At 44.4% G+C, this 27,598-nt stretch overlaps 1 protein-coding gene across 6 annotated transcripts in view; it reads left to right on the top strand.

The window, feature by feature from the left end:
• Positions 1-27,598, top strand: part of ARHGEF33 (Rho guanine nucleotide exchange factor 33) — a 155,800-nt gene that overhangs the window by 61,741 nt on the left and 66,461 nt on the right. For 5 of the 6 annotated variants that reach the window (XM_073672572.1, XM_073672567.1, XM_073672570.1 and 2 more), the window contains 4 exons: positions 1,954-2,003; positions 17,948-18,112; positions 24,623-24,744; positions 26,794-26,927. In XM_073672572.1, the coding sequence (XP_073528673.1) occupies positions 1,954-2,003; positions 17,948-18,112; positions 24,623-24,744; positions 26,794-26,927 (471 nt within the window). The remainder of the gene's footprint in view (positions 1-1,953; positions 2,004-17,947; positions 18,113-24,622; positions 24,745-26,793; positions 26,928-27,598) is intronic. The other variant, XM_073672568.1, reaches the window with a different exon arrangement.

The following is a 27,598-nucleotide window of genomic DNA, read 5'->3' as shown; positions in this document are numbered from 1 at the left end:
ATGAGGCTCTCCTGTTCAAGTCCATGGATGCGCAAAAAAATCAGATCCCATGCGAATCATCCATAAAGTATTACATTTTTATGGATACATTGCCAATATCAACATAGTTAACTGTTTTTGGTCTTGTAAATTTTATTCACTGCAATATAATAACGGATGCAATACTGATGATAATACTGATGACAAATCATCTGGGGTTTTTTTCTGAATGAAAATCAAACTTTTATTTACACCCTCGATTAAATTTATATGGATTCCTGCAGGGACAATTTTTTTTCTTAAATCGTTGGTAATATTTACTATAAATAATTTTCGCAGCTGGATTTCATTCAAAATTTGCACCTTTTGGCTTTTACAGGCTCTTTGGTTCACTGTACATTGCTGCCTGCTAAATGAGTTAAAGGTGTTGTCTGGGACATCAGTATGAGATTGGTAGGGTGGGACACCAGGCACCTGCACCAATCACTTTTTCTGACCTCTTCTAAGTGTATTTTTTGGCAAAAGACTACATGAAAGTGGAGCTGAACTTTAATGTGGTCATAAATCAACTGAGAGGAGCTGAGAAAAAGACAGATACAAAGTATTGAATTCTCAGCTAATTCATTCTATAATCAGCAACAGATAGTGCAACATAAATGCTATAGATGGCAAACAGTGTATAATTTTTATGTTAAAATAAAGATAAATAATATATATATAGAGAGAGAGATATACATTCTAAAACCAGTCAGTTCATTTGTTACATCTACTACATTGAATTGTTCAATTGGCAGGCATGCCAAAAATGTTTAAAATGGCTCCTCCATGATAAAGGAGGCATACAAAGGAGACACTGTACCAGTGGGTAACAGTAAAACTATGTGGCCCATTTCCTAGCATTTTGAAAACATGAAGGATTTATGCACCTTTTCAACTTTTTTTGCTTCTTTCAATGAAGATCATTTGATCAGTATCCATGTCTCTTTCCATTTAGTTAACAATAAAGCATATGGGTCAAACTGATTCTGGGGTGGTCAAAGTGATATAACCCTCTGACAAGGTATGCCTAATTTGCTCAAGTACAATTTTTTTGACTTGGAAGCACAAATAAAGGCTATAGAAACCTTTAAAGGTTTTTTTATTCTCCTCCTTCAGAAGAGGAGAGATAAGGGTTCCAAACCCTACCATCGGTGAACTCATCTGATGGTAGGGTTTGGAACCCTTATCTCCTCTTCTGAAGGATCTTGTAAGCTGACTTATAACCTGTTAAAAATCAAACTTTGATTTGGTTATAAATCAGCATAGAAGACTCTTCAGAAGAAGCGAGACGAGGGTTACAAAACCTATTCTATATGCTACTGCTGCTTCAGAACTTTCTTACCTCCAGTTGTCCATGTCACCTTTCTCCTCCACCTCATCTCCTCTGCACTTTTACTAACAAGGAGGAAGCGTAAACTCAAATGTACCATAAATGTAACCCCTTGTTACCCATTTATAGTTTGAAATGGCCTCTAATTTATGTAACTGGATGGCCTGGTCCTGTATAACAGTTCTAGTACCATGGATTTATGAGCATGGTGAATCTCATGTACATCTCCATTGGTTAATCACTATCAAACTTGAGTTAATGCTTTATACATTGTATGAACAATGGTGCAATTGATTCTTGTAAGAGCTAAATAATTCTACTAAATATTGTGATTATTACTAATAATTATAGTGATGATGATCAACATGAAATAATTGCGGAAAAGTCTACCCATGACCAATTCATGTATAATCTCTAGAAAATGTTTGTCAGCTGTACTGCTCTGAATGGCAGTAGTGTTTATGTTGTGAGCGTCAGTGCAGGAAAGCCCAGAGGTAATCAAATGATGTCTTTATCGTGTACCATATGCTTACAGTGAAAACAGACCTACTCCATGTTGTGCTTAATGTGAGTTTTATAGGTCAATGTCTTTCTTTCCCTCACAGGAGAATCTGAAAATGTTCCAGTAAGCACCTTGCCAGCCCAGATATATCAGGTAATCATACTATAAAATAATAATAATAAATAATAATAATAATAGAAATCATCATCATCGTCAGGTATATTGGGCTAGTAATTGTTTATAAGTATATGTACTTTGCTAATCTCTTGCTTTTGTGATCGGTGCACTGGTTTTATGAAGCGTTTTAGAGAAAAATGTATATTTAGTCCATTCATCTTCCTAGGGTGAATATTTCTGCTCGGTTGAGTTCACATTTTAAACCAACAGACAATATAATATAGAACTCAATCTGCAAAAGTAACTGTGGGGATTTTTTTTAATTCTGCTTCTTTTTTCTCCTCTACTGATCATTACTCTCAATTCTCTAGTAAAATCAGTCTTTAGCGAATACAGATTTTCAGCTCACAGAGGGATGTGATAACAATCGCTGCTCATTAATGTCTATGGAACCTAAGATAAAAACAAAATGAGCAAATACCCTGCAATAAATAAATAGTAATAGTACATATAAATAACATAGGTTACTTAGTTAACACTGTTTTTCCCACCGCGACAAGATATACCCAATTGGGACATTCCCTAGCTCTTGTAATTCACCTCACTATGTATCAGCAGAAATACGGGCAGAGCAGGACTGGGTCCCGACTGTTCAGACACATGCCCCTGGAAATCTATAGAAACAAAATGAACAGCCCAAAAAGGGAGAGCCATGCCCCTGTTTGTACAAAGTACAAAAAACTAAAACAAAGCCCAAAAACTGAGTTACAGCATACGTTGATATATGTGCAATGCCTAGGTGTGCATTCACACGGTGGCCATTTAACAGACAGAACCTAAGATAAAAAAAGAATGAGCAAATATCCTGTAGTAAGTAAGTAAATAGTAATAGTACATATAAATAACATAGGGTACTTAGTTAACACTATTTTTAATTAAAAAAAAAAAAGAGTAAAATCCATCCCACCACGACAAGGTGTACCCAACCAGGATGGTCCCTAACTCTCGTAGTTCATGTCTATGGACAGTAAAGGAGATGAGAGGCGGGAGAAGCTGGAGGCAGACACAAACATACTGCTGCAAGTTCTCCTGAAACAACAGTAAGGCCACGGCCCCACTATCAGTATTTTGCCAGTATTCGGTCAGTATTTTTTCTCAGGAGTGGGAACTTAAACCAGGTGAGGAACAATCAGAGAAAAGGTATAATAGAAACAAGTCGCCACTTCTGCATTTATCACCCACTCCTGAGAAAAATACTGACCAAATTCTGATAGTGGGACCATGGCCTTACACTTTCAATCCAGGAGAACTATGCTCAGGAATGAGATAATACATGCACCATAAAAAGTGAGACTGTGGGTTAGCCGGTCTATAGATTACTTTATGACATATTTCATAACATATTTATTTATTAGTAGAGATGAGCGTTGTTCTACTCGAACTGTTCGCCAATCTCAAATTCGAGCTGTTTTGGGCGGTGTTCGAGCCGGTCGGCGAACACGAACAATTTGAGAAAAATTCGGCTGTTCGAGGTTATGTTCGATAACTGTTCGTGCACCAAAATCATAACTGGATTTTTTCTCAGTAATGATGAAAATTAATGTTAATACGCAGTTTGAGTGTACAGCGGGGCGGGGGGAGGGGCAGGGGATGGATCTCTGCAGGAACAATGAAGATGTCACATGTCCTTGCCCTATAAGACCAAGCCATTTTCCCCGTCGCCACCATTTTCTCACTGCTGCAGCTGCGTGTTAGACGGCACCGCTGTTGCTGTGTGTGCTATACCTTGTTAATTTCAAGCCAATTTTCGCACAAATATACAGATAGCTTGGGAGTAGGGAATAGTTGTGATTGCAGTCCTTTTAAGGACTAGGTTACAGCATTTCCTACGACTTTTATCAGGGAGGTCTGTGCTCTTAAATAGATAGGTTGTGGGAGTAAAGACTAATTGTAATTGCAGTCCTTTTCAGGACTAGGTTACATGAGTTCCTATCAGTTTTTGCCAGGCAGGTCTGTGCCAGTGCTGTGCAAGTTTTTTTCACAGCATTTGGCTGAATCTAGCAAAGCTAATCCTTTTTGGCCTATTGCAGAGTGTGTTAGTCAGTGGAGTAGCCTATCTGTGTTGCAAGATATACCACCTGTGTATAGAATACCAATTTTTTTACTGCACCTAGTGAAGTAAAATCTTTTGGGCATAGCATCATTCTATTAGTCCATCTATACTGACCTCCATCAGGTTGCAAACTGAATATAATTTTTTTCTGCATCTAGCTCTGAAAAAATATTTGGGCTTCTAGCGGTGTGTGGGACTTGGTCTATTAGTCCATCTATACTGACCTCCATCAGGTTGCAAATTAAAAATAATTTTTTTCTGCATCTACCTCTGAAAAAATATTTGGGCTTCTAGCAGTGTGTGGGACTTGGTCTATTAGTCCATCTATACTGACCTACATCAGGTTGCAAATTAAAAATATTTTTTTTCTGCATCTAGCTCTGAAAAAATATTTGGGCTTCTAGCGGTGTGTGGGACTTGGTCTATTAGTCCATCTATACTGACCTCCATCAGGTTGCAAATTAAAAATAATTTTTTTCTGCATCTAGCTCTGAAAAAATATTTGGGCTTCTAGCGGTGTGTGGGACTTGGTCTATTAGTCCATCTATACTGACCTCCATCAGGTTGCAAATTAAAAATAATTTTTTTCTGCATCTAGCTGTGAAAAAATATTTGGGCTTCTAGCAGTGTGTGGGACTTGGTCTATTAGTCCATCTATACTGACCTCCATCAGGTTGCAAATTAAAAATAATTTTTTTCTGCATCTAGCTCTGAAAAAATATTTGGGCTTCTAGCAGTGTGTGGGACTTGGTCTATTAGTCCATCTATACTGACCTCCATCAGGTTGCAAATTAAAAATAATTTTTTTCTGCATCTAGCTCTGAAAAAATATTTGGGCTTCTAGCGGTGTGTGGGACTTGGTCTATTAGTCCATCTATACTGACCTCCATCAGGTTGCAAATTAAAAATAATTTTTTTCTACATCTAGCTCTGAAAAAATATTTGGGCTTCTAGCAGTGTGTGGGACTTGGTCTATTAGTCCATCTATACTGACCTACATCAGGTTGCAAATTAAAAATAATTTTTTTCTGCATCTAGCTCTGAAAAAATATTTGGGCTTCTAGCGGTGTGTGGGACTTGGTCTATTAGTCCATCTATACTGACCTCCATCAGGTTGCAAATTAAAAATAATTTTTTTCTGCATCTAGCTCTGAAAAAATATTTGGGCTTCTAGCAGTGTGTGGGACTTGGTCTATTAGTCCATCTATACTGACCTACATCAGGTTGCAAATTAAAAATAATTTTTTTCTGCATCTAGCTCTGAAAAAATATTTGGGCTTCTAGCGGTGTGTGGGACTTGGTCTATTAGTCCATCTATACTGACCTCCATCAGGTTGCAAATTAAAACTAATTTTTTTCTGCATCTAGCTCTGAAAAAATATTTGGGCTTCTAGCAGTGTGTGGGACTTGGTCTATTAGTCCATCTATACTGACCTCCATCAGGTTGCAAATTAAAAATAATTTTTTTCTGCATCTAGCTCTGAAAAAATATTTGGGCTTCTAGCAGTGTGTGGGACTTGGTCTATTAGTCCATCTATACTGACCTCCATCAGGTTGCAAATTAAAAATAATTTTTTTCTTCATTTATCTCTGAAAAAATATTTGGGCTTCTAGCAGCGTGTGGGACTTGTTCTATTAGTCCATCTATACTGACCTCCATCAGGTTGCAAATTAAAAATAATTTTTTTCTGCATCTAGCTCTGAAAAAATATTTGGGCTTCTAGCAGTGTGTGGGACTTGGTCTATTAGTCCATCTATACTGACCTCCATCAGGTTGCAAATTAAAAATAATTTTTTTCTGCATCTAGCTCTGAAAAAATATTTGGGCTTCTAGCAGTGTGTGGGACTTGGTCTATTAGTCCATCTATACTGACCTCCATCAGGTTGCAAATTAAAAATAATTTTTTTCTGCATCTAGCTCTGAAAAAATATTTGGGCTTCTAGCAGTGTGTGGGACTTGGTCTATTACTCCATCTATACTGACCTCCATCAGGTTGCAAATTAAAAATAATTTTTTTCTTCATTTATCTCTGAAAAAATATTTGGGCTTCTAGCAGCGTGTGGGACTTGTTCTATTAGTCCATCTATACTGACCTCCATCAGGTTGCAAATTAAAAATAATTTTTTTCTGCATCTAGCTCTGAAAAAATATTTGGGCTTCTAGCAGTGTGTGGGACTTGGTCTATTAGTCCATCTATACTGACCTCCATCAGGTTGCAAATTAAAAATAATTTTTTTCTGCATCTAGCTCTGAAAAAATATTTGGGCTTCTAGCAGTGTGTGGGACTTGGTCTATTAGTCCATCTATACTGACCTCCATCAGGTTGCAAATTGAATAAAAAAAATTTCTGCATCTAGCTCTGAAAAAATATTTGGGCTTCTAGCGGTGTGTGGGACTTGGTCTATTAGTCCATCTATACTGACCTCCATCAGGTTGCAAATTAACAATAATTTTTTTCTGCATCTAACCCAGCCAATAGTTTTGGCCTAATACCACAGTTTGGCCACTCAGCTCTGCTCGGTTACCATCCATTGTTTTTTTGTGCAAACAACTCCAGAGTTGTGAATTAGTTAACCACCAAAATGAGTGGAAAAAGGCCTGCTGCTGGTGGAAAGGGGAATAGGCGTGTTGGGAAGGGGAAAAAAGGTTGTGTCCGTGGGGTAGGTGCAGAAGAAAGACCATCTTCCAGCCAAACTAAAATGTCTACTTCTTTTAGCGGACAATGTGATAAGATCCCTTTCTTACGGCCACGCCAATCGCTACAAATTCCAGATGAGGCACAAAAACAGCAGGTGCTTCAACGGATATCAAGTGCTCCTTTAAGTGGGCTCTCCTCCACATCAACTTCAACATCACAAATACTCCAGTCCTCAAAGGTGTCACCCAAATCGCACTTGCTTCCTCACAGCTCCCAAATCTCCAGCTGCCCGTCTGAGTGTGAGGTAGAACAGATGGTTGAGTCTGCAGAGCTGTTTACTCATACTATAGCCTGGGAATCAGAGGTCGACTCCAGCGCTTCTGTGAATCCGGACGAGGAAATGATCTGCACTGATGCCCAGAATCTTTATGAGTCGGATCCAGGACCAGACGCAGAAGGTTCTGACCATAATGTAGACCCTCATTCCCAAACTGTAACTCCTGTTGGTGGAGACAATGAGGAAGACGATGATAAGACTCAAATACCTGATTGGAGCGACAACTTTAGTTTTTTGTCAGGGCAGGAACAGGTTGGCTCTGAGGACGACGGGTGTGATAACGCACAGGGTGATGATGATGAGGTCGGAGATCCCACTTACTGTCAACCCACAGTCAGCCAAGAGATGAGGTCAGCAGAGGAGGTGGAGGAAGATGCTAGTGACGACGAGGTCAGGTTGCGCCTTCCTGGACAGAGACGTAGTACTGGAAGCACGTCAACAACTGCATCCTCAAACACAACTCTGCCTCTCACCACAAGTCGTGGTGGCTCTTCAGGTCGCATGGGTGCTAAGCCTTGCATAGCCTGGGCATTTTTTCAGATCGATAAAGATGACCCAACTCGTGTTATCTGTAACATTTGTCAGCAAAAGCTAAGTAGAGGCCAAAAAATACATAGTTTGAGTACTTCATGCATGAACCGGCACATGGACATGAAGCATAAGTTGCAGTGGGAAGCTCAGTGTGCTACAATGCGGCCTAGCCGGCCGGGCCAATCACCGTCTGCCATATCTTGTGCATCCGCGGCCTCTTCATCCTCTGTGACTGGGGGGACAGCAGTCACACCTGTTTTGGGGCGCAGACCTGCCACCTCTTTACCCGCAACAGCCAGCGTGATTGGCAGGTCATCATTTTCTTTGGAGGTGGTAACACCAGCTGGTGTTGAGCGCTGTCCGACATCGATAGCACCACCTTTGGATCAAGGCAACCTAACATGTCCGCCTGCATCTTCCTCACAGACCGGCAGTTTGCCGGGGACACCCTTATCAACCCCGTCTAAGCACAATAGCCAGCCCTCGGTCCCTCAGATGTGGACAAGTAAAAGACCATTTCCTCCTAGCCATGAGAAAGCTAAGAGGTTGAATTTCACCATCTGCAAGCTCTTGGCTACAGAAATGCTGCCTTTCCGCCTGGTGGACACAGAGGATTTTCGAGACCTTATGTCCGTCGCAGTGCCCCAGTACCAGATGCCCAGTCGGCACTACTTCTCAAAGAAAGGTGTGCCTGCGCTCCACCAGCATGTCGCACACAACATCACCGCTTCTTTGAGAAACTCTGTGTGTGACAGGGTGCATTTCACCACAGACACTTGGACGAGTAGGCATGGACAGGGGCGTTACATGTCGCTGACTGGGCACTGGGTAACTATGGTGACAGCAGGACAAGGGGCTGCTGTCCAAGTCTTGCCGTCCCCACGAGTTGTGCGTCAATCCTCTTTATGTCAAAGTTCCTCCACTGCTTCTGCCTCCTCAACCTCCTCTCGGTCTTCCACCTGCACCCAAAGCCTGTCTGGTCATGCCACAAGCTTTCTAACTGCGCAGAAGGGATCCTGCACACCTCCTTACTATGCTGGCAGTAGGGCTCAACGTCATCAGGCGGTTTTTACATTGAAATGTCTGGGAAATGTGAGTCACACAGCTGAGGAGTTGTGGTCAGCTCTGGAGAACCAATTTCATGAATGGTTGTCTCCACTGGACCTGAAACCAGGGAAGGCCGTGTGCGACAATGCTGCAAACCTGGGTGCGGCCCTTCGCCGGGGCAATGTCACACACGTGCCTTGTATGGCTCACGTGTTGAACCTGGTTGTCCAGCAATTTTTAGCCCACTATCCCAGACTAGATGGCCTTCTGCAGAGGGCACGGTCGCTGTGTGCTCACTTCCGCCGTTCGCATCCCGCAGCTCAGCGACTTACATCTCTACAGAAGTCGTTGGGCCTGCCACTTCACCGGCTAAAATGCGATGTGCCTACCCGGTGGAATTCAACTCTGCACATGTTGCAGCGACTGTGGCAGCACCGACAAGCCCTGGTGCAATACGTTCTGACGTATAGCCTGGGCCAACGAGATTCAGAGGTGGGGCAAATCACGCTGGAGGAGTGGTCTCAGATCAGGGACCTATGCACCCTTCTGCACAGTTTTGAAATGGCGACGAAGATGTTTAGTGCTGACGATGCCATTATCAGCATGACTATTCCGGTGATTTACATGCTGGAGCACATGTTAAACAGAATTCGGAGTCAGGTGGTGGCACAAGAGGAGGTGGAGGAAGTAGAGGAGGAGGAGTTGTATGCGGAAGGGCTAACATCTGCAAGGTCCAGACGGTCGGCAGCACCAAGGCGGCAGGCATGTGAGGGTGGGGGAGATGGTTTTACCAGGGCGCATGGTAGCAGCCAAACTAGTGAGGAAGGTGCAGGAGCCCAGGAAGAAGTGGAGGACGAACTGATGGAAGACTCATCAGATGAGGGAGACCTTGATCACATTTCTGTTGTGCGAGGTTGGGGGGAGAGGACAGAGGAAGGAAGCATGATTGTTACCTCGCCACCAACACAACAGGGACTTGGTGCTCCTGGATGCGCAACACACATGAGTGCCTTCTTGCTGCACTACCTACAACATGACCCTCGAATTGTGAGAATTAGAAATAATCCTGACTACTGGGTTGCCACACTGTTAGATCCCCGGTACAAAAGTAAATTTGCAGAAATTATTCCTGCCATAGAAAGGGATGCACGCATGCAGGAGTATCAGCAGAGACTGTTGCAGAATCTTACATGTGCTTTTCCACAAAATACCAGTGGTGCACGTAGTGAATCTCACAGTTCCAACTTGCCAACCGTGGGACCGTCAAGTGTTCAGCACTCAAACCGTAACAGAACCACAGTATCTGCTGGTAACATCAATTTTGCGGAATCTTTTCACCACTTTTTTAGCCCATCCTTTACAAGGCCACAGGAGACAAGAAGTCTGACACATAGTCAACGCCTAGAGACGATGGTACAGGAGTATCTCCAAGTAAACATTGAAGCCACGACTGTGTCACTGGACCCTTGCTCTTTTTGGGCTTCCAATCTGGATAAATGGCCGGAGCTAGCCACTTACGCCTTGGAGATCTTGTCATGCCCCGCAGCCAGCGTTCTGTCTGAACGTGTGTTCAGCGCTGCTGGTGGTGTGCTGACAGATAAGCGCACGCGGCTCTCCACTGATAATGTAGACAGACTCACGTTCATAAAGATGAACAAATCATGGATCCGAAACGACTTTTCTACCCCTGTGTCATCCTGGGGAGAGTAAAAGCTTGATGATTGGTTAAAATCACCCTACCAACCGTTTTAAGCTTTCAAATTACTAATCATGTTTATCTGTATCTTGACTGGAAAATAATTTGGGCTTTGTAGCAGTGTGCAGCACTGATCCTATTAGGCCATCTATACTAAAGCTTCACCAGATTTAAAATTAAAAATAATTTTTAGCTGCATCTAGCCCGGAAAATAATTTTGGGGCTCCGAGATGCGCAAGGCACATAAGTGCCTTCTTGCTGCACTACCTGCAGCATGACCCTCATATTGTCAGAATTCGAAGTAATCATGACTACTGGGTTGCCACACTCTTAGATCCCCCAAACTTTTCGATCAACCTTTTCATTTTAATAAAGACCAAAAAAATGGTCATTTTTGAAATTATAAGCATTAGCAGGTTGTTAGAAACTGAAATCAAACAGTTTTCAACTCAAAACTTTATTCTAGGTGATGTTACATTTTCACATAGGACCCCTTGTTCGAAAGGAGCTTCTGAACTCTCTCGTCCATTGGATTTGTCAGGTTTTGGATGGTTTCTGCTTCAATTGTTTTGCATGAGGACAGAATACCCTCCCAGAGCTGTTGCTTAGATGTGAACTGCCTCCCGCCATCATAGACACTCCTTTTAATGATGCTCCAAAGGTTCTGAATGGGGTAGAGGTCAGGGGAGCATGGGGGTCACACCATAAGTTTGTCCCCTTTTATGCCCATATCAGCCAGAGATGCAGATGTTTTATGTGCAGCATGAGATGGTGCATTATCATGCAGAAAAATGATCTTGCTGTGAAATACACGGTTCTTCTTCTTGAACCATGGCAGGAAGTGCTGTTTGAGAAAATCCACATACATTATGGAGTTCATCTTTAGCGCCTTCAGGGATCCTAAAGGGGCCGACAATCTCTCTCCCCATGATTCCAGCCCAAAACATTACTCCACCTCCTCCTTGTTGGCGCTGTAGCCGTGTTTGCGTGGGGTGTCCATCAACCAGCCATCCTCCACTCCATCCATCTGGACAATCGAGCGCTGCACGGCACTCATCCATGAACAAAACAGTTTTGAAATCAGTCTTCATGTAATGTTTGGCCCACTGGAGCCGTTTCTGCTTGTGTGAAGTGGATAGAGGAGGTCGACAGGATGGCGCATGCACAGCTGCAAACCTCTGAAGGACCCTGCATCTTGTTGTTCGGGGGACGTTGGAGGCACAAGCAGCTTCAAAAACTTGTCTGCTGCTATGACAAGGCTTTTTTGCCGCTGCTCTTTCAACCTGACGTAATTGCCTGTAGGAAAGAGTCCTCAATTTGCAATTTGCCCTTATCAGCACGCACACGTGTGTACTGTGAATCAGCTACATACTTCTTGATTGCCAAGACACTTCATCCTGATCATCGCACAATGTTGATTGTAGTCATGCCTTGACCTAAACACTCCACAATTTGTTGCTTCTCAGCAGCCGACACATCCTTTTTCTTTCCCATTTTGGCAGAAAATGTAGGCTGCTTAATAATGTGAGAGAGCCTTCTTAAGTAGTCTTGCCTTTCATTGGACACACCTGCCAAACTAATTAGCACAGGTGTCTGCAATTGCTTACAGTGATATAAAGAGCCCTGACACACATCACCATCAATGAGTTTAACTGACAAACAAACAAATTCTTCCCTTATCACTCCTAAACACTTTTTGTATAATAATTTGGAACGCAGTGTACATGTGCTTTTCCACAAAACACCAGTGGTTCACGTAGTGAATCTTACAGTTCTAACTTGCCAACCGTGGTCTGTATGGAGTTGTTCAATAAAGGGCCCAAAATTAAGATAACATAGATGGGAGAGGTCTCTATGAATAGGAATTCCTAAGTATTTGATACCCTGTGAGGGCCAGGCAAAGGGAAAGTTGGACTGGATGGAATCCTATATGGATTTGGGGAGGGAGACATCGAGGGCCTCAGACTTCGCTGCATTGATTTTAAAATTTTACCATGTAACAAAGTGATCTATTTCAGCCATAACAGCATGGATGGATATATGTGATTGAGTGATATATACTAGGACATCATCAGCAAATAGAGAGCACTTGTACTCGGTGCCTCCCACCTCAATCCACCTAATATTGGGGTTATGGCGAATTGATGAGAGCAGGTGCTCCGTCACTAGGATGTATAAGAGAGGGGACAGAGGACATCACTGCCTTGTCCCATTGGTGATTGTGAAAGGTGATGAAAATGTTCTGACGCACCCCCTGGGCCTTGGGACACCCGGAGCCGGACCCTTTTTGGTGGATGCTGGTGGTTGTAGTCTTCGTGGCGGCGACCCAGTTCCGTGGCTCAGGGCGGTCAAACCAGTGGCGGAACTATTTATGTGGTTTTCATGTTTAAATGTCCGACTACGCCACCCGTGGATTGCGGTCAGAGTGAACCGCCGCTACAGGGCAGACCACTGAGGCTGGTGTTGTGGGTGCAGCAGAGCGTAGCATAACTCCCCACGGGAGGAGTATAGCCTCAGGGCAGTGTATGCGGAGGATGGGGGTGATGGTGCAGGGCAGCAGCAGTAACGACACGGAGTCAGTGATGCAGTTCAGGGCCTTTACTCACAGTTCTTATTATCCAGACCACGTCTGCAGGTAACGGCTGCCCACGTCGTACTGTGCTCACCAGGTGAGGGGCTCAGACAACTCCCAGATAACTTTGGAGCACTTCACAGGACCCCCTTTGTGTGTCCTTTGTCTGGCCTTTCTTACCAACACTTCTGTCCGGCTGCCTCGGGCCTCCTCTTGGTAAACTTGGTGCCAGTTTCCCTGACCCTATGTGGTGCCTTCCTAGCGGGTGTAGCGAGGGGCTGCGCCACATAAAATGTCAGAGCCTCCGGTTTCTAGCTGAGGGTCGTTTCCTGCCTCCACTAGTTCGGGGACCGGTCTCCCCCTTTGGCCTGACCCCTCCACGCAGGTGGATTCGGGCGTGCGGTGGCGACTCGCCCGTCCGCACCCCTGGGATCCCTTCATTCCTCGTTCCTGGAGCCTTCTCCGCTCCTCTTCCTTCCTTCTCCCTCTTCCAGGCCTGGGCCTCTGTTACTAGGCCCGCCTCCGGAGCAGAGCTCATGCAGAGCCCCTGCTCCCTGCCACTTCTGCTCAGACTTCTCTGCACTGAACTAAGATGGTGCCCACCTTTTATACTCCCTTCTCAATGCACCCAGGAACTGCTTCCTCCCTGCTCCTGCACTACAGGGTTCCCCTTCCTCAGTGTTCCCTCCCCCCACTCCAGCCAGGGACAGGGACTGTCGTGCCCATCTCAGGGGCATATTGGTCGCCCTGCCCCACGGCAATGTGGTGTAATGCATGCAGGTGTCGGGTCCTGATCCACACTCCATCCTTACCTGAGAGTGAGATATCACACCTCTGGGTGAGGTGCAATACGTCTTTAGCAACCGAGCCCTCAGGGTGCTACAGTTCCATTTATCTTCAGCCTAGGTGACGTATTGCGATACAGGGCCGTGATTTTGGCTATAAAAGGGTCCCCTAGACCCCTACCCCAAGCTTTTTAAGAGAATCATATATGGCGTGCCAGGAGACTCTATGGAATGCTTTCTCAGCATCCAACGAGAGTATCTAATTACAAATTTTTAACTGCATCTAGCCCAGGAAATACTTTGTGCCTAGTAGCAGTGTCTGCTAGTAAGCGGATTATCCCGGCTGTTAAGCAAGCTGCACCACCTGTAGTTTAGACACTTAATTTTTTCAAATGAAATGCTTCGGGACCATGGGATACTTAGTGAAGAGCATCAGGAGGCACCCCAAGGCATAGGGGCTGGGACTGGCAGTAGGATGCCTTGCGGTGGACAGCCGAGCTCGATCCTTATAAAAGCTTTTTAACTGCAGCAGCTTTAGTGGACGCTACTGGAGCTGGAATTACCGCGGCTGCTGGCATGAGACTTGCCCTCCAATAGATCCTTGTAAATGGATTTAAAGTGTATTCATTCAAATTAGAGAGACAATTTAAATTAAAAAGCTTAGAGCTGCCTCCACCACAGGGGGGCTCGCTCGACCCACCAGCGGACAGGCACCAGTATTGGGAGAGGGGGGCTGGCCGTCAGGGTTCACCGCGGCTCTGGCACAAACCCGGCGACACGGAGGTGGCACGGGCAGGAGCGGACTGGCCGTGTCGGCTTCTCACTTTTTGGATTTTAGAAGGGCATGACATGCCTATATCTGTGTCTCCCCCTCCTTTTACTCCTCCACCTCTTTTATTTTCGCATGACTATATGTACTTGTCACTTTTCCATGTGTTAGTTATGTCTTCTGAGCAGTTTGTCAGCTTTTGGACACCTTTGAAGGTGTTTTCTATGTGTTTCTATGTGTTTTTGTTTGCCTGCCATTGGTTTTAACGGTGTTCGAAGGTGTTCGACGAACAGTTCGACGAACAGTTCGGCGAACACACGGGTGTTCGACGAACCGAACCGAACTCGAACACTACGGGGGTGGCTCAACACTATTTATTAGTTTACTCACTTATATAGCACCATTAATTCAACAGGGCTTTGCAGACATCATCATCACTGTCTCCACTGGGGCTCACAATCTATATTCCCCATCATTGTATCATGGAAGTATTGTGTCATCATTATTATTATTATTATTATTATATATTAAAGTAAATACCATATACTGTGTAGTGTCATCAGTTTCCATAACATTTTAAAAAGGATCTTTCACCAAGCCAAAAGTACTCATGCTGTACCCATGAGCAATCATTGTTTTAATCCACCATATAGTTCCATAAATTTGGGGCTTTTTATTTAGTGCTAATTTTTATAGTCTTTTCAAGGGGGCATGGTTCACAGGATTATCCATAAAAATTAGCACTGAATAAAAGGACCCATATCTCTGGAACTGTATGGTGGAAAAAAAAAGAAAGAACAGAAGAGTTAGGGAAGCAAATTGAATAAAATTAGAGCATAAAGGTCCACTTTACTTTGCATGATACAGCATTATAGCATTATATTAGGGTGCATTGTAACAATTACCATATAATACAGAGGATTGAATGAGTGGAACTAAGCTATGTGCACCATAAACTTCCTTGCACCACATTTGTTATCTGTTTTAAATACTTTTTGACACGTCTGACACGGGACTTGGTCATGTGGGAACGGTAATGGGTGAGACCTAACACACTGATCCCATGTGCCAAAATCGTGTCACAATATGGCATTGTGGACAGATTGATCTATTAGTGATTGTTCTGTGCCCATCATACTTTCTTAGCCGATGTCAAGAAGCCGGGAAACAAGCGTCAAATGACTTCAATATTGTCGATCACGCTCATTTAACGGCCTGAACTCAGCACATGTAAATGCAACCAAAATGTGTCTGTCTGATGGTGCAATATGTGAGCATTTGGGGCCCCACTTTAAACTTTTGCCCAGAGTCCCACTTTGTCTAAAACCGGCCCTGCTCATTATGTCATGCGAGGACTGCACCCAATCAGCGCAAACTTCGGACATATAAGTAACCAACAGGAAAGGAGTTGCGGCTTGTCACTGCCTGTTAATTATATGTCTGAACGTGGGGACAGTGAAGCCGGCACTGATTGGGCGCAGGCCTCACGTGACATAACAACCTCACGTGAGCCACAGGAGAGCGACCACTGGAATGGCGCCGGCACGGGAGGTGAATATAAGCTTTTATTTTAATGGGGCCAAACATGGGGAATCAGAAAGGCTTGTCAAAGCAGTAGACAACCCCTTTAACCATCAACTTGTTTGTTATAGCATTTTCCCCAAGCAGTGAAAGAAATCCTAAGTAAATAGAACTGTTTACATTAGTCAGTTTACCAATTTTGAGGTTTTTTTTTAAAGGGAATCTGTCACCTGATTTTTGCCACCTAAAAATGTAGAGACAAATACCAGTTTTATCAGCAGAAGATTGCCATTAGAGAAGTAGTAACCATTTAGCAATGTAGGGACATCATCATTGTAGCCCATAATATCGTAGGCCTAAATGTCTAAGATCTTTTCACAACACAAACCACAGCGATGGGCCAGATGTGGGCAGATCTAAAGGAACACTCGATGGACTCCATTGTTTTTCAGTTGATCTGTCACAACAAAACCGTTGCTCTCTTTGGAAAAAACAAGATATTCTTGTAGTTCTATTACCTTTTAATGGATATGAAGATATTTTAGTTCCATAAATGTGCGGTACATTATGGTATCCTCTATTTAGTTGAAAGAAAAAAACAGACAAAACCGTAGCACGGTCCTGTTTATGCCGTTAAGGGTAAAAACGCAGAAATTCGAGGCTTCATTTAAGTCGCATATATCAAATATGTAGTAATGCATACGGCGATTTAGGATTATGATTGTTTCGGCCCTCACAAGCCTTTTTAGAAGCAGGGGTAGTTGAGCCGCAGCAATAAAGTGAGTGGGGTCACTCAGGGATCGGTTAATGTTTTTGTCTGTTTTTACAGGAAAAAATAGAGATGTGTGTTGCTTTATTGATAAATATCTTGTTTTTGGTCACTTATGTGTTATTTTTTACCTCATAAAGAAAGTGATGGCATATCGCTAGGATCTCCATAAATTCTGCCAATGAAAGGGTCGCAGTCCTGGTTTAGTGCTCTGTCCCCTTCACTGATCATAGAACAGGAAAAAATTAGAAGGAGACACAATGTTGGTGCTTTTTATTCTCAGGATCGGTGGTGGTTCTAGAAGTTGGACTGCCATTGATCATAAAGTGATTGCGTATTATAGCGATACATGCCATAATTTTCGTTTTTAATGGAAAACCCTCTTGATGTCTTAAAGGGAACCTGTCAGCAGGTTTTACGATATAAAGTAGGGCCGGCACTTGTAATCCCTCATATACAGCATTTTAGAATGCTGTAGATAAGTCCCCAATCCGCTCTGCATAACACAAAAAAAAACGCTTTTATTATACTCACCTATGGTGTGGTCCTGTCCAATGGGCATAGCTGGTCTTTATCTGGGGTCTCCTCTCTTCTTGCGATCGCTGTCCTCCTTACCTGCTTCGAGTTGATGACATGTCCTACATCATCCACATAATCACGCTCCTGCAGAGGGGTACTTCTCTCTGCCCTGTCGAGGGCAGAACAAAGTATTGTAGTGCGCATGCGCTGGCGTACTTTGCCTGTTCCTTACGCATGCGCATTACAATATTTTGCTCTGCCTTCAGCAGGGCAGACAGAAGTACGGCTGCGCAGGAGCGTGATGGACGAAACTGTGTGGATGAAGTAGGACGGGTCATCCACACGAACCAAGAAGGAGGACGGTGATCGCAAAAAAAGAGGAGGCTCTGCATCAAGACCAGCGACGCCCATCAGACCGGACCGCCCCGTAGGTGAGTATAATAAAAGCTATTTTTTTGTGTTGTGCAAAGTGAATTGGGGACATATATACAGAAGTATAGAATGCTGTATATGGGGGCTTACAGGTGCTGGCCTTATCTCATATGGGAAAAACTTGGTGACAGGTTCCCTTTAAGCATGTTGCTGATCTACAGAGACATCAGTACTGAAATATTGGAAACTAAGAAATCATATGAATATGAAGCAGAAAATTTCAGCATTTTGTTTTGAAAATATTTATTAGTTGCAGATTTTGGCCTCTGAACTTAAGACGGGCTTCACAGAGGCTATGCAGGAATTGTCCCGAATTCAACATGGTGAATATGCCTTGGAGGAGAAAGTCAAGAGCTGTCGCTGTACCATGGAAGAGAAGGTTACAGAGTTGAAAAATTCTCTTAACAACTTGAAGGTATCAATGGTGAATGGGATGTAATGACTGTATTGGGAGGGAGGCCGGAACTAAGTGATATGTTTTTTAATATTGCACATACCCAGTAAGGGGAACATAGGGTCAGTTCACTTCAATATGTAGGTACATAGTAACATAACTCAGCCATAGACTTCTCTAGTGAAAATGTATACAGCAAGGTACAGTATATGTTTTATACTGTGCCCTTTTCTATAGGAAAGCATAGAAAAGCATTGTATTGGATATCTTAGCACTATGTTTGCAAACAATTATAAAGTAGGGAGCTTTTTTCACTAAGGTTATGTACTAGAAGTAGTGAGATGCACTTTACTGAGACAAACCGTGCTTGAAAGGGTTGTAAAATGAAATACACGTATTACCTACCAGCAGGGTGTAAGATCACTGGGTACCTCTTGCTAAGACATCCAGAAAAAATGGGAGTCTGAAATTCCCCCTTGCATATGGACCACTGCTCCATTCATATTTCATGTTGTAAGGCGGCGGTGTTCACACCGTGCAGTAACTGAGGCAGTGACCCAAGCAAGTCCAACATAAACAGCTTTATTCAGCAACTCACGGGTAACAGAAAAGTCCTCCGGTTCGCAGCCGGGTTAACATGAGTCCTTAAAGAACGGTTGCAGTGGGCAACGGCCGCGCCGGGCCGCTCAGAGCCTGACAGGTGCAGAGCCTTCCCAGGCGTGGGTTCAGCTGCTCACAGGCCCGCCAAGCTTCCCTGCTATGCTCCTAGCAGGTTCCAACATAGAACAACACTAATCCTTAGTGCAGGGTTTTCAAAGGACCTGTGGCAAGAGCCACTGGAAAACCCGGGTTGCAGGGAGGAGGCCGCCCCACTGCCTTCCTGTAACCTCCCCCAAGAAATGCCGGGTGTTACTTAATCTGCCTTAGCCAGATAGCCTGACCAGGTCCATGCTCACCTTCATTCCTGCATTGCAGCCGCAGGTGAGTTTGTGACTGCAATGCACTCCAATGGATTTAATAGGACTCTGTACACATTCTGAGGGATATATAACGTCCCTCGTATACGATCCTGGTCACTGCCTCACATATCTTCCCCCTCTGTTCAAACTTGTGGGGTTGAACATTTGACACCATACAGGGTGCCCGGGACAGGGCATCCGCGTTTGCCTGCGGCTTCCCAGGGCGATGTTCTACAGAGAAACTGAAATTTTGCAGTGACAGGAACCACCTGGTCACTCGTGCATTCCTCTCCTTGGTATTTCTCATCCATACCAAGGGTGAGTGGTCCGTCACCAAGCGGAACTGACGCCCGAGTAAATAATAACGTAGCGATTCCAAGGCCCACTTAATAGCCAAACACACTTTCTCTACCACCCTATAGTTTTTCTCTGCCGGGACAAGTTTTCTACTCCAGTAGGTGACTGGGTGCTCTTCACCATTCACTTTTTGTGACAATACCGCCCCTAAGCCTACCTCCGAGGCATCTGTCTGTACAATGAAGGTTTCCTTGAAGTTGGGGCTGATGAAGACCGGCTGTCCACACATGGCCAACTTCATGGACTGAAAGGCTTCTTCTGTCTGAGGGTTCCACCGAACCATTACCGATTTTTTTCCTTTCAAAAGATCGGTCAGGGCCGCCGTTCTCCCAGCAAAATTAGGTATAAACCGGCGGTAATACCCAAGGATGCCAAGGAACGCCCTCACCTGCTTTGTACTTGACGGTTTAGGCCAATTTTTTATGGCCTCAACTGTATTGATTTGGGGCTTGATAACTCCTCGGCCAATCACATACCCCAAATATCGGGCTTCCTCCAGCCCTATCATGCATTTTTTGGGGTTTGCCGTTAACCCCGTGGCTCTGAGAGAATCCAGCACTGCTTGTACCTGGGATAGATGCGTATGCCAGTCGGTGCTAAAGATGATAATATCATCTAGATACGCGGACGCGCACTCCTGATGAGGTTTGAGCACTATGTCCATCAACCTCTGGAATGTAGCCGGGGCCCCATGTAACCCAAAAGGTAAGACCACATAGTGATATAGACCCTCCGGAGTTTTGAAGGCGGTCTTTTCCTTCGCCGATTTCGAGAGAGGTACCTGCCAGTAATCCTTGGTGAGATCGAGTGTGGTAAAGTACTGGGCCTGCCCCAGTCTCTCAATCAGCTCATCCACCCTGAGCATTGGATAATGGTCAAACTTCGACACTTCATTTAGTTTTCGGAAATCGTTACAGAAGCGTAATGATCCGTCTGGTTTCGGAATCAGTACGATGGGGCTAGCTCACTCACTCCGCGATTCCTCGATGACGCCTAACTGGAGCATCTGTTTTACCTCAGCAGTGATGGCTAGCCTCCGGGCTTCGTGTACCCGGTACGGTCTCATTCGCACCCTTACCCCAGGTTCGGTGACAATGTCATGTTGGAGAACTGTAGTCCTACCCGGTAGCTCTGAGAACACGTCGGTATTCTGCTGCAACAGTGAGCGAGCCTCCCGTCGCTGCTGTTTAGTGAGAGCATCACTTATCCTGACCTCTCCCCCGGACGCACCCCTGGTTGAAGGTAGAGAACTCTCTGACGGCATGCCTGAAGTGACGTCTGTAACTAAACACTCTCAATCTTTCCAAGGTTTTAGCAGGTTTACATGATAAAGCTGCTCAGCTTTCCTCCTTCCGGGCTGATACACCCGGTAATTTACCTCCCCCACCTTTTCTCAAACCTCATATGGCCCTTGCCACTTGGCCATGAGCTTACTCTCTGCTGTGGGTACCAGTACTAACACCCGATCACCCTTGTTAAAAGACCTGACTCTGGCTCTTTAATTATATGTGCACCTCTGGGCTGCCTGGGCATCTAACAGATGTTCTTTCACGATGGGCATGACCGCCGCGATCCGGTCCTGCATACTAGCCACGTGTTCAATTATACTCCTATGTGGAGTCGGCTCTTGTTCCCACGTCTCTTTGGCTACGTCCAACAGACCCCTAGGGTGTCTGCCGTACAATAACTCAAAGAGAGAGAACCCTGTGAAAGCCTGGGGTACCTCACGGATGGCGAACATCAAATAGGGTAGCAACATGTCCCAATCCCTTCCGTCCTTAGAAACCACCATTTTTAACATGGACTTGAGGGTTTTATTGAACCGTTCTACTAACTCGTCGGTTTGAACGTGGTACACTGAGGTGCGCAATTGTTTAATTTTTAGCAGTTTGCAAAGTTCCCTTGTCACTTTGGACATAAAAGGGGTCCCTTGATCCGTCAGGATCTCCTTAGGTAGTCCAAGGCGACAGAACATGGCAAACAGCTCCCGTGCAATCGGTTTTGCTGAGGTGTGGCGTAGCGGTATAGCCTCCGGATACCGGGTGGCATAGTCGACGACCACCAGTATATGTTGGTGGCCATGAGCGGATTTTACAATGGACCCTACCAAGTCCATTGGAATCCGTTCAAAAGGTACCTCTATCACTGGCAGGGGTACCAATAAGCTACAGAAACTTGCGGTGGGTGTGGTCAACTGACATTCGGGGCAGGATTCGCAGTACCTTTGGACCTCTGCGTAAACCCCCGGCCAAAAGAACCTCTGCAAGATACGCTCTTGCGTCTTTTTAACCCCTAAATGTCCACCCAGCAGGTGTGTGTGTGCCAACTCCAGAACCGTCCGACGGTACGACTGAGGTACCACTAACTGTTCCACAACCTCATCCCTGATTTTGTCTACCCTATAGAGCAACTCACCGTTGACTACCATGCGTGGAAATACAGTATCTGCACCGGGCTGTTGAGCTACGCCATTTACCTCTAACACCCGTTCCCGCGCCCAAGTCAGAGTGGGATCCTGTAGCTGAGCTGTCCCAAACATGCTCCGGGACACTTCCACCTTGGGGATCGATGGGGTCTCCTCAACCTCTCCTGCCAGCACCTCTAGGGGAAACCTATCGGAGTCACACTCTGTCCCTAGGTTGGACAACCCTATAGCAGGTACCCCTGACTCGGGTTCGTTGGGTACAGCGCCTGTAATACATTTTACCAGGGGAGAATGGATTTTGTTTTTCCACAGAGTCCTGAACAGGGGCAAGTCTCTTCCCAACACAGTCACATAGGGAAGAGTTTTTACCACCCCCACCACATGTTTTATGTCTCCACATGGCGTGGACAGCACTACCTCCGCGGTTGGGTACTCTCAGAGGTCCCCATGGATACACACAACCCCGACTGTCCGTCCACTAGGGTTGTCTCCTGCCACCAGCGACCCATGTACCAAAGTCACTAGGCTCCCCAAATCTTGGAGGGCCTCCGTGGGGTACCCATTAACCAGTACCTGGCACAGTTGATGTTCACTGTCCGGGGGGTCGGCGCTCGCAGTGCAGACAGTCTGGGCGTACATTGAGACCCAGCGGATAAACCCGCAGTCCATGGGTTCCGTAGTCAGGGGGCAGTTAGCAACCATATGTCCCGGCCCCTGACAAGGCCAGCACCTAATGGTGGAGGTACTGTTAGGTCTTATGACTGTTTGGGAGGGAACTGGTCTCCTGACACTCTCATTCCGGGATACCCCTTCAGCACGGGTACGGTGCTGACTGTTCTCAGCAGAGGGACGCGACCCCTTTCCCAGTTCCTGGGTTGGCAGGGATCGGCGTGACAGCCGCGAGGGGGCAGAGTCACGGATAAAGTCATGAGTGGCCGAGTAGCGCTCGATCAGGCTGACCACGTGGTCGAGTGTGCCGGGGTCCCCTTGCCCACCCAACATTGGATAGCGGCTGGCAGAGTCTTCACCAGCCGGTCAACCACCACCCTCTCCACCATCTGGGCTGGAGACAAAGTCTCAGGCTGGAGCCACTTCTTTACCAGCTGCAGGAGGTCATAAGCCTGAGACCGGGCACGTCTGATCTCCACATAGGCCCATAAAAATACACGCTATGCTCCTAGCAGGTTCCAACACAGAACAACACTAATCCTTAGTGCAGGGTTTTTAAAGGACCTGTGGCAAGAGCCACTGGAAAACCCGGGTTGGAGGGAGGAGGCCGCCCCACTGCCTTCCTGTGACCTCCTCCAAGAAATGAAGGCCCTGCCGGGTTTTACTAATCTGCCTTAGCAGATAGCCTGACCAGGTCAATGCTCACCTTCATTCCTGCATTGCAGCCGCAGGTGAATTTGTGACTGCAATGCACTCCAATGGATTTAATAGGTCTCTGTACACATTCTGGGGGATATATAACGTCCCTTGTATACGATCCCGGTCACTGCCTCACAATGTGTGTATGAGAGTGGTAGTCTGCATGTGTAAGCACTGTCCCCATCGGAGTAAATAGGGCTGGGGTCACACATGCACTACCACTTCATTCTCTGTAATAAAAAAAAAATACACTTCATTAAACAAAAATGAATATGGTTCTGTGTTAGCTGGTAAATATTTATGTGCCAAAATGACAAATTATTAAGTGAAAAAAACATTTGAAAGCCTTTAGACAAAAACATTGTACATGGGGTGAAACATCAGCTCCAGTCTTACCTGTCCAGGACCATACTTTTGTTTATAGGGTGTAAAATATAGTAGTTGCTTAGATTGAAAGCTAGTATTAGTTGTCACTTTCACTGCACTATTCAAAGTGAAATAGAGTAGGGGGTCCACAGTGAGCACAGAAGGCACCCCAGTGTGAAAGGCAATGTGACTTAAAAATTACTTATGCCTATGCAGTAAGAATAAAAGGAACATGTCACGTCCAGAAATGTTATTTACCTGCAGATATAGTGGTAATCTGCTGTTAAATGGTGTTTAAATCATGTTCAACTGAAATATTGGAGCAGTGACTTCAGGAAGAAAATTAAGTTTTATTCTCCGTGTTGCCGCTCGCTTCCTGTCATTGCGATGGTGCAGGGAGCTACCTGGACATTGCACAGTGAGTACACTGTATTCACTCACTGACACCTTGATTGACAGCCTTTTCTGCAACGTCTGTGTAGCGTATTTGTGCAGAGCAGGTTATCAGGCAAGATTCAGGGGGAGTGATTACAGCGTATGCACTGTACAGTGAGCAGTGACATTAGCTGCTCCCTGCACCATCCTGATGACTGGAAGCAAGTGGCTGCAGGGAGAAAATAACTTCATTTTCTCCCTGTATCTGCTCTTCCAATAAACCAGCCTAACATAATTTAAAGCCACTAAAGTAATGACGGAGCTGCTGTGTTCCAGCATCATGTGAGAATATCCATCTGCCACTACTCACTACTGCCGGTAACAGCTGATTGGTGGGGGGTGCTGGGTGTCGCATCCTCACCGATCAGATATTTATGGCCTATCGTAAGGATAGGCGATCCATAAAAAAGTAGTGTTCAACCTCTTTAACACTAAATTAACAAATTTCAGTGCTTTAATCATTTTTTTAATGATTTTTACTAATTATCCTCAGTGCGCAGTGCGAGCGATGTGAGTATTCACAAATCTGCAGTCACAGTTACTGCAGACTTATAGCCTAAGGCCGGACAACCCATTTAACACCATCAAATATATTCATTCCCTCTATCAATAATGTTATAGGAAGAGGTGAACGCAGCCATGGCAATGATTCACGCTATCATCGCTAAGCAGGAAGAGATGCAGCAGAAGATTGAACAACTACAGCAAGAAAAAAGGAGGGAATCCAGAAAAATGAAGAATAAGTGAGTGGTTGTTGGCCACACTTTGTAACTCTGTATAATGTACCACATTTGCTGCCTTCATTTCCATGTATGTACATACTGTAGCTTGTAAGTGAAAATAGCAGAAAACAAAAATTAAAACAAATGGGATAATAAGAGTAGCACTTTAGATGTCACAAATCCTGTGAGTATACTTAAACTAATTATAAAAAACTGTATTGTTCCTCATAGTAAGAATGAGGTCACCCTGCCTCTAATTAGAAGTTATTCACAGAGCCTTTGGTTTCTTGTCTTTCTGGGAGGGTGAGGATTGTTACTGATCTAATTATCTTTCTTATTTTTTTTTCCACAAAGCTATTAAAGAAAAAAAATGTTTTACTAGAACCACAAAATTTAAAGGGAACCTGTTAGGCGATTCATGCTGCACAAACCAATGGGCTGCATGAATCAGAGCCTGGCTACCTGATAACAGCTAAGTATATTTTTTTTCGGAATCATTCTAGCGTTTCAGAGAATATTAGCTTTAAAGAACCAATCTTCCCAGCGCCGCTCCAGGTGATTGACAGGTCTTTCCTTATGCACACAAGATGGAGAGACCTGTCAATCACCTGCAGCAACACAGAGAAGAGCCAGCAGGAGAGCGGACCGGGATAACTCTGGTCCTCGACTGGATCTTTACAGTGGATTCTCCCTGAAACACTGGAGCATTTCAGAAAAAATATCTCTGGCTGCAATCACGCAGCCAGGCTCTGATTCATGCTGTCAGTGGCTTAGGCAGTATGAATTAGATGACAGGTTCACTTTAATATCAACTTCTATAATGAGTCAGATATGATCCTGTAAGTTTTGCCTGACATCCATAGCTCTCATTAATGTATCATTTATAGCCTAGGTTCTCAACCAATGCAATGTATACACCAAAATGTACATGCCGTGTATCTAAAGCAGTGCTCCCCAATAGACTGTAATGGCATGATGGGAGTAGTTTCACAACAACTGGAGAGCCACAGATTATGAAACACAAATCTAAGGGGTACTGACTCTACCTTCATATTGTTGTTTTCTTAGCTGTTTAAATGTGCGGTGGCAGTGCTGTGTCACAATGTGGATCGGGCTCAGGAGCTGAGCCTGGTCTTTACAATGTGCATGCTAGCTGCATTAAATAGCCGGCACTTGAGAGCAACTAATGCGATCAGAGCTAACAATTTAACTTCTTACATGTCTGTGTCACACATGACAGTGGCATTTAAAAGGCCTCAATGATAGGCACTGTCACTTGGGAGCAGATTGCCCCAGTGTGTCTCGATTACAAAGGGCTGATAGGTTGCGAATTCATCCAGTGACCTTCTGAATGACTCTGTGTCTGCCGTGGTTTTATTTCTATGAATCAAAGTTGATTTTCTCAATGAAAGATCCATTTGCAGTCAGGTCAATATGTCTAAACTTGTCTGAACCTACCCAACAACGTATTTATTTTAGTGATCTTAAAGTTCCCTTTAAGCCTTTGTATTGCACGTCAAAGCAACAGCCAATTTCAGAAACATATAAAACCAGCCATGTACCATGATTATAGTCTTTATCATGTATGATGTCTCTTTCTGGTCCAAAATATGCTCTATGTCTAGTTATGTCAATGAAATGACAGTGTCCTAGCAGATCTATATGTGGTGGTCACAGACAATAATTCAAATTGGCCTTGGAGGAACGAGGTAAAGAGGCTTCGGTTATGATGCCTGAGCAAGTTATGGAAGATGCCTACTAATCCTGGGTAAAGCAGAAAGTTGGATAGAATACTGATAAGTAGAAAAAGATATAGTATGCATAAATCTAAGGGCAGAGTGGATTTTGAGGGAGAATCGGCTTTCAAGCATTGCTGCAATTACAGAGATTTTAATGTGGCAACACGTTATACATGTACATGTACATGTACATGTGAATTTCTAGAAATTCAAATGTTCTCTTTAAATTCTCCAATAACATAATACATATGTCATGATAGGTAAATAGATTAATGTACAATATGAATTTTCTGACACATACTTTTTGTCTGTATTTTTCTGTTGTCCCCAGAAGGATCCAGAAAGAAGAGCATACAGGTCAAACCCAATCAGTCCAGAACAGCACCTTCCAAAACTCCAATCACTCTGAATCACTGATGGTCAATTATCATAACACCCTAGTGCAACCATCCCCATATGAGAAAGGTACTGTGATGTTTAGTTATGTAGTGTAGTATAAAATACTTAGGTTTTATTTTAATACTTGATGAAAATCAATATGTTCTGTACCCAGTGGCATAACTAGGGTCTGATGGGCCCCGGGACAAGATTTTTTATTTTATATACACACATACTGTATATATATACAGGGTGGGCCATTTATATGGATACACCTAAATTAAATGGGAATGGTTGGTGATATCAACTTCCTGTTTGTGGCACATTAGTATATGGGAGGGGGAAAACTTTTCCAGATGGGTGGTGACCATGGCGGCCATTTTAAAGTCGGCCATTTTGGATCCATCTTTATTTTTTTCAATGGGAAGAGGGTCATGTGACACATCAAACTTATTGAGAATTTCATAAGAAAAACAATGGTGTGCTTGGTTTTAACGTAACTTTATTCTTACATGAGTTTTTTACAAGTTTATGACCACTTATAAAATGTGTTCAAAGTGCTGCCCATTGTGTTGGATTGTCATTGCAACCCTCTTCTCCCACTCTTGACACACTGATAGCAGCACCGCAGAAGAAATGCTAGCACAGGCTTCCAGTATCCATTGTTTCAGATGCTGCACATCTCGTATCTGTGACACTGGTATTGGCACCCTTTACATTAATGTAGTATGGAAGCACATTTTGATTCACCTGTGGTA

This window comes from Phyllobates terribilis, unplaced genomic scaffold, assembly GCF_046119375.1.
Source record: "Phyllobates terribilis strain yellow unplaced genomic scaffold, ASM4611937v1 Scaffold_3__8_contigs__length_932513732, whole genome shotgun sequence".
Taxonomy (NCBI): Eukaryota; Metazoa; Chordata; class Amphibia; order Anura; family Dendrobatidae; genus Phyllobates; species Phyllobates terribilis.
The sequence above is the reverse complement of the archived record's forward strand: the minus strand, read 5'-3'. Positions and strand labels throughout refer to the sequence as shown.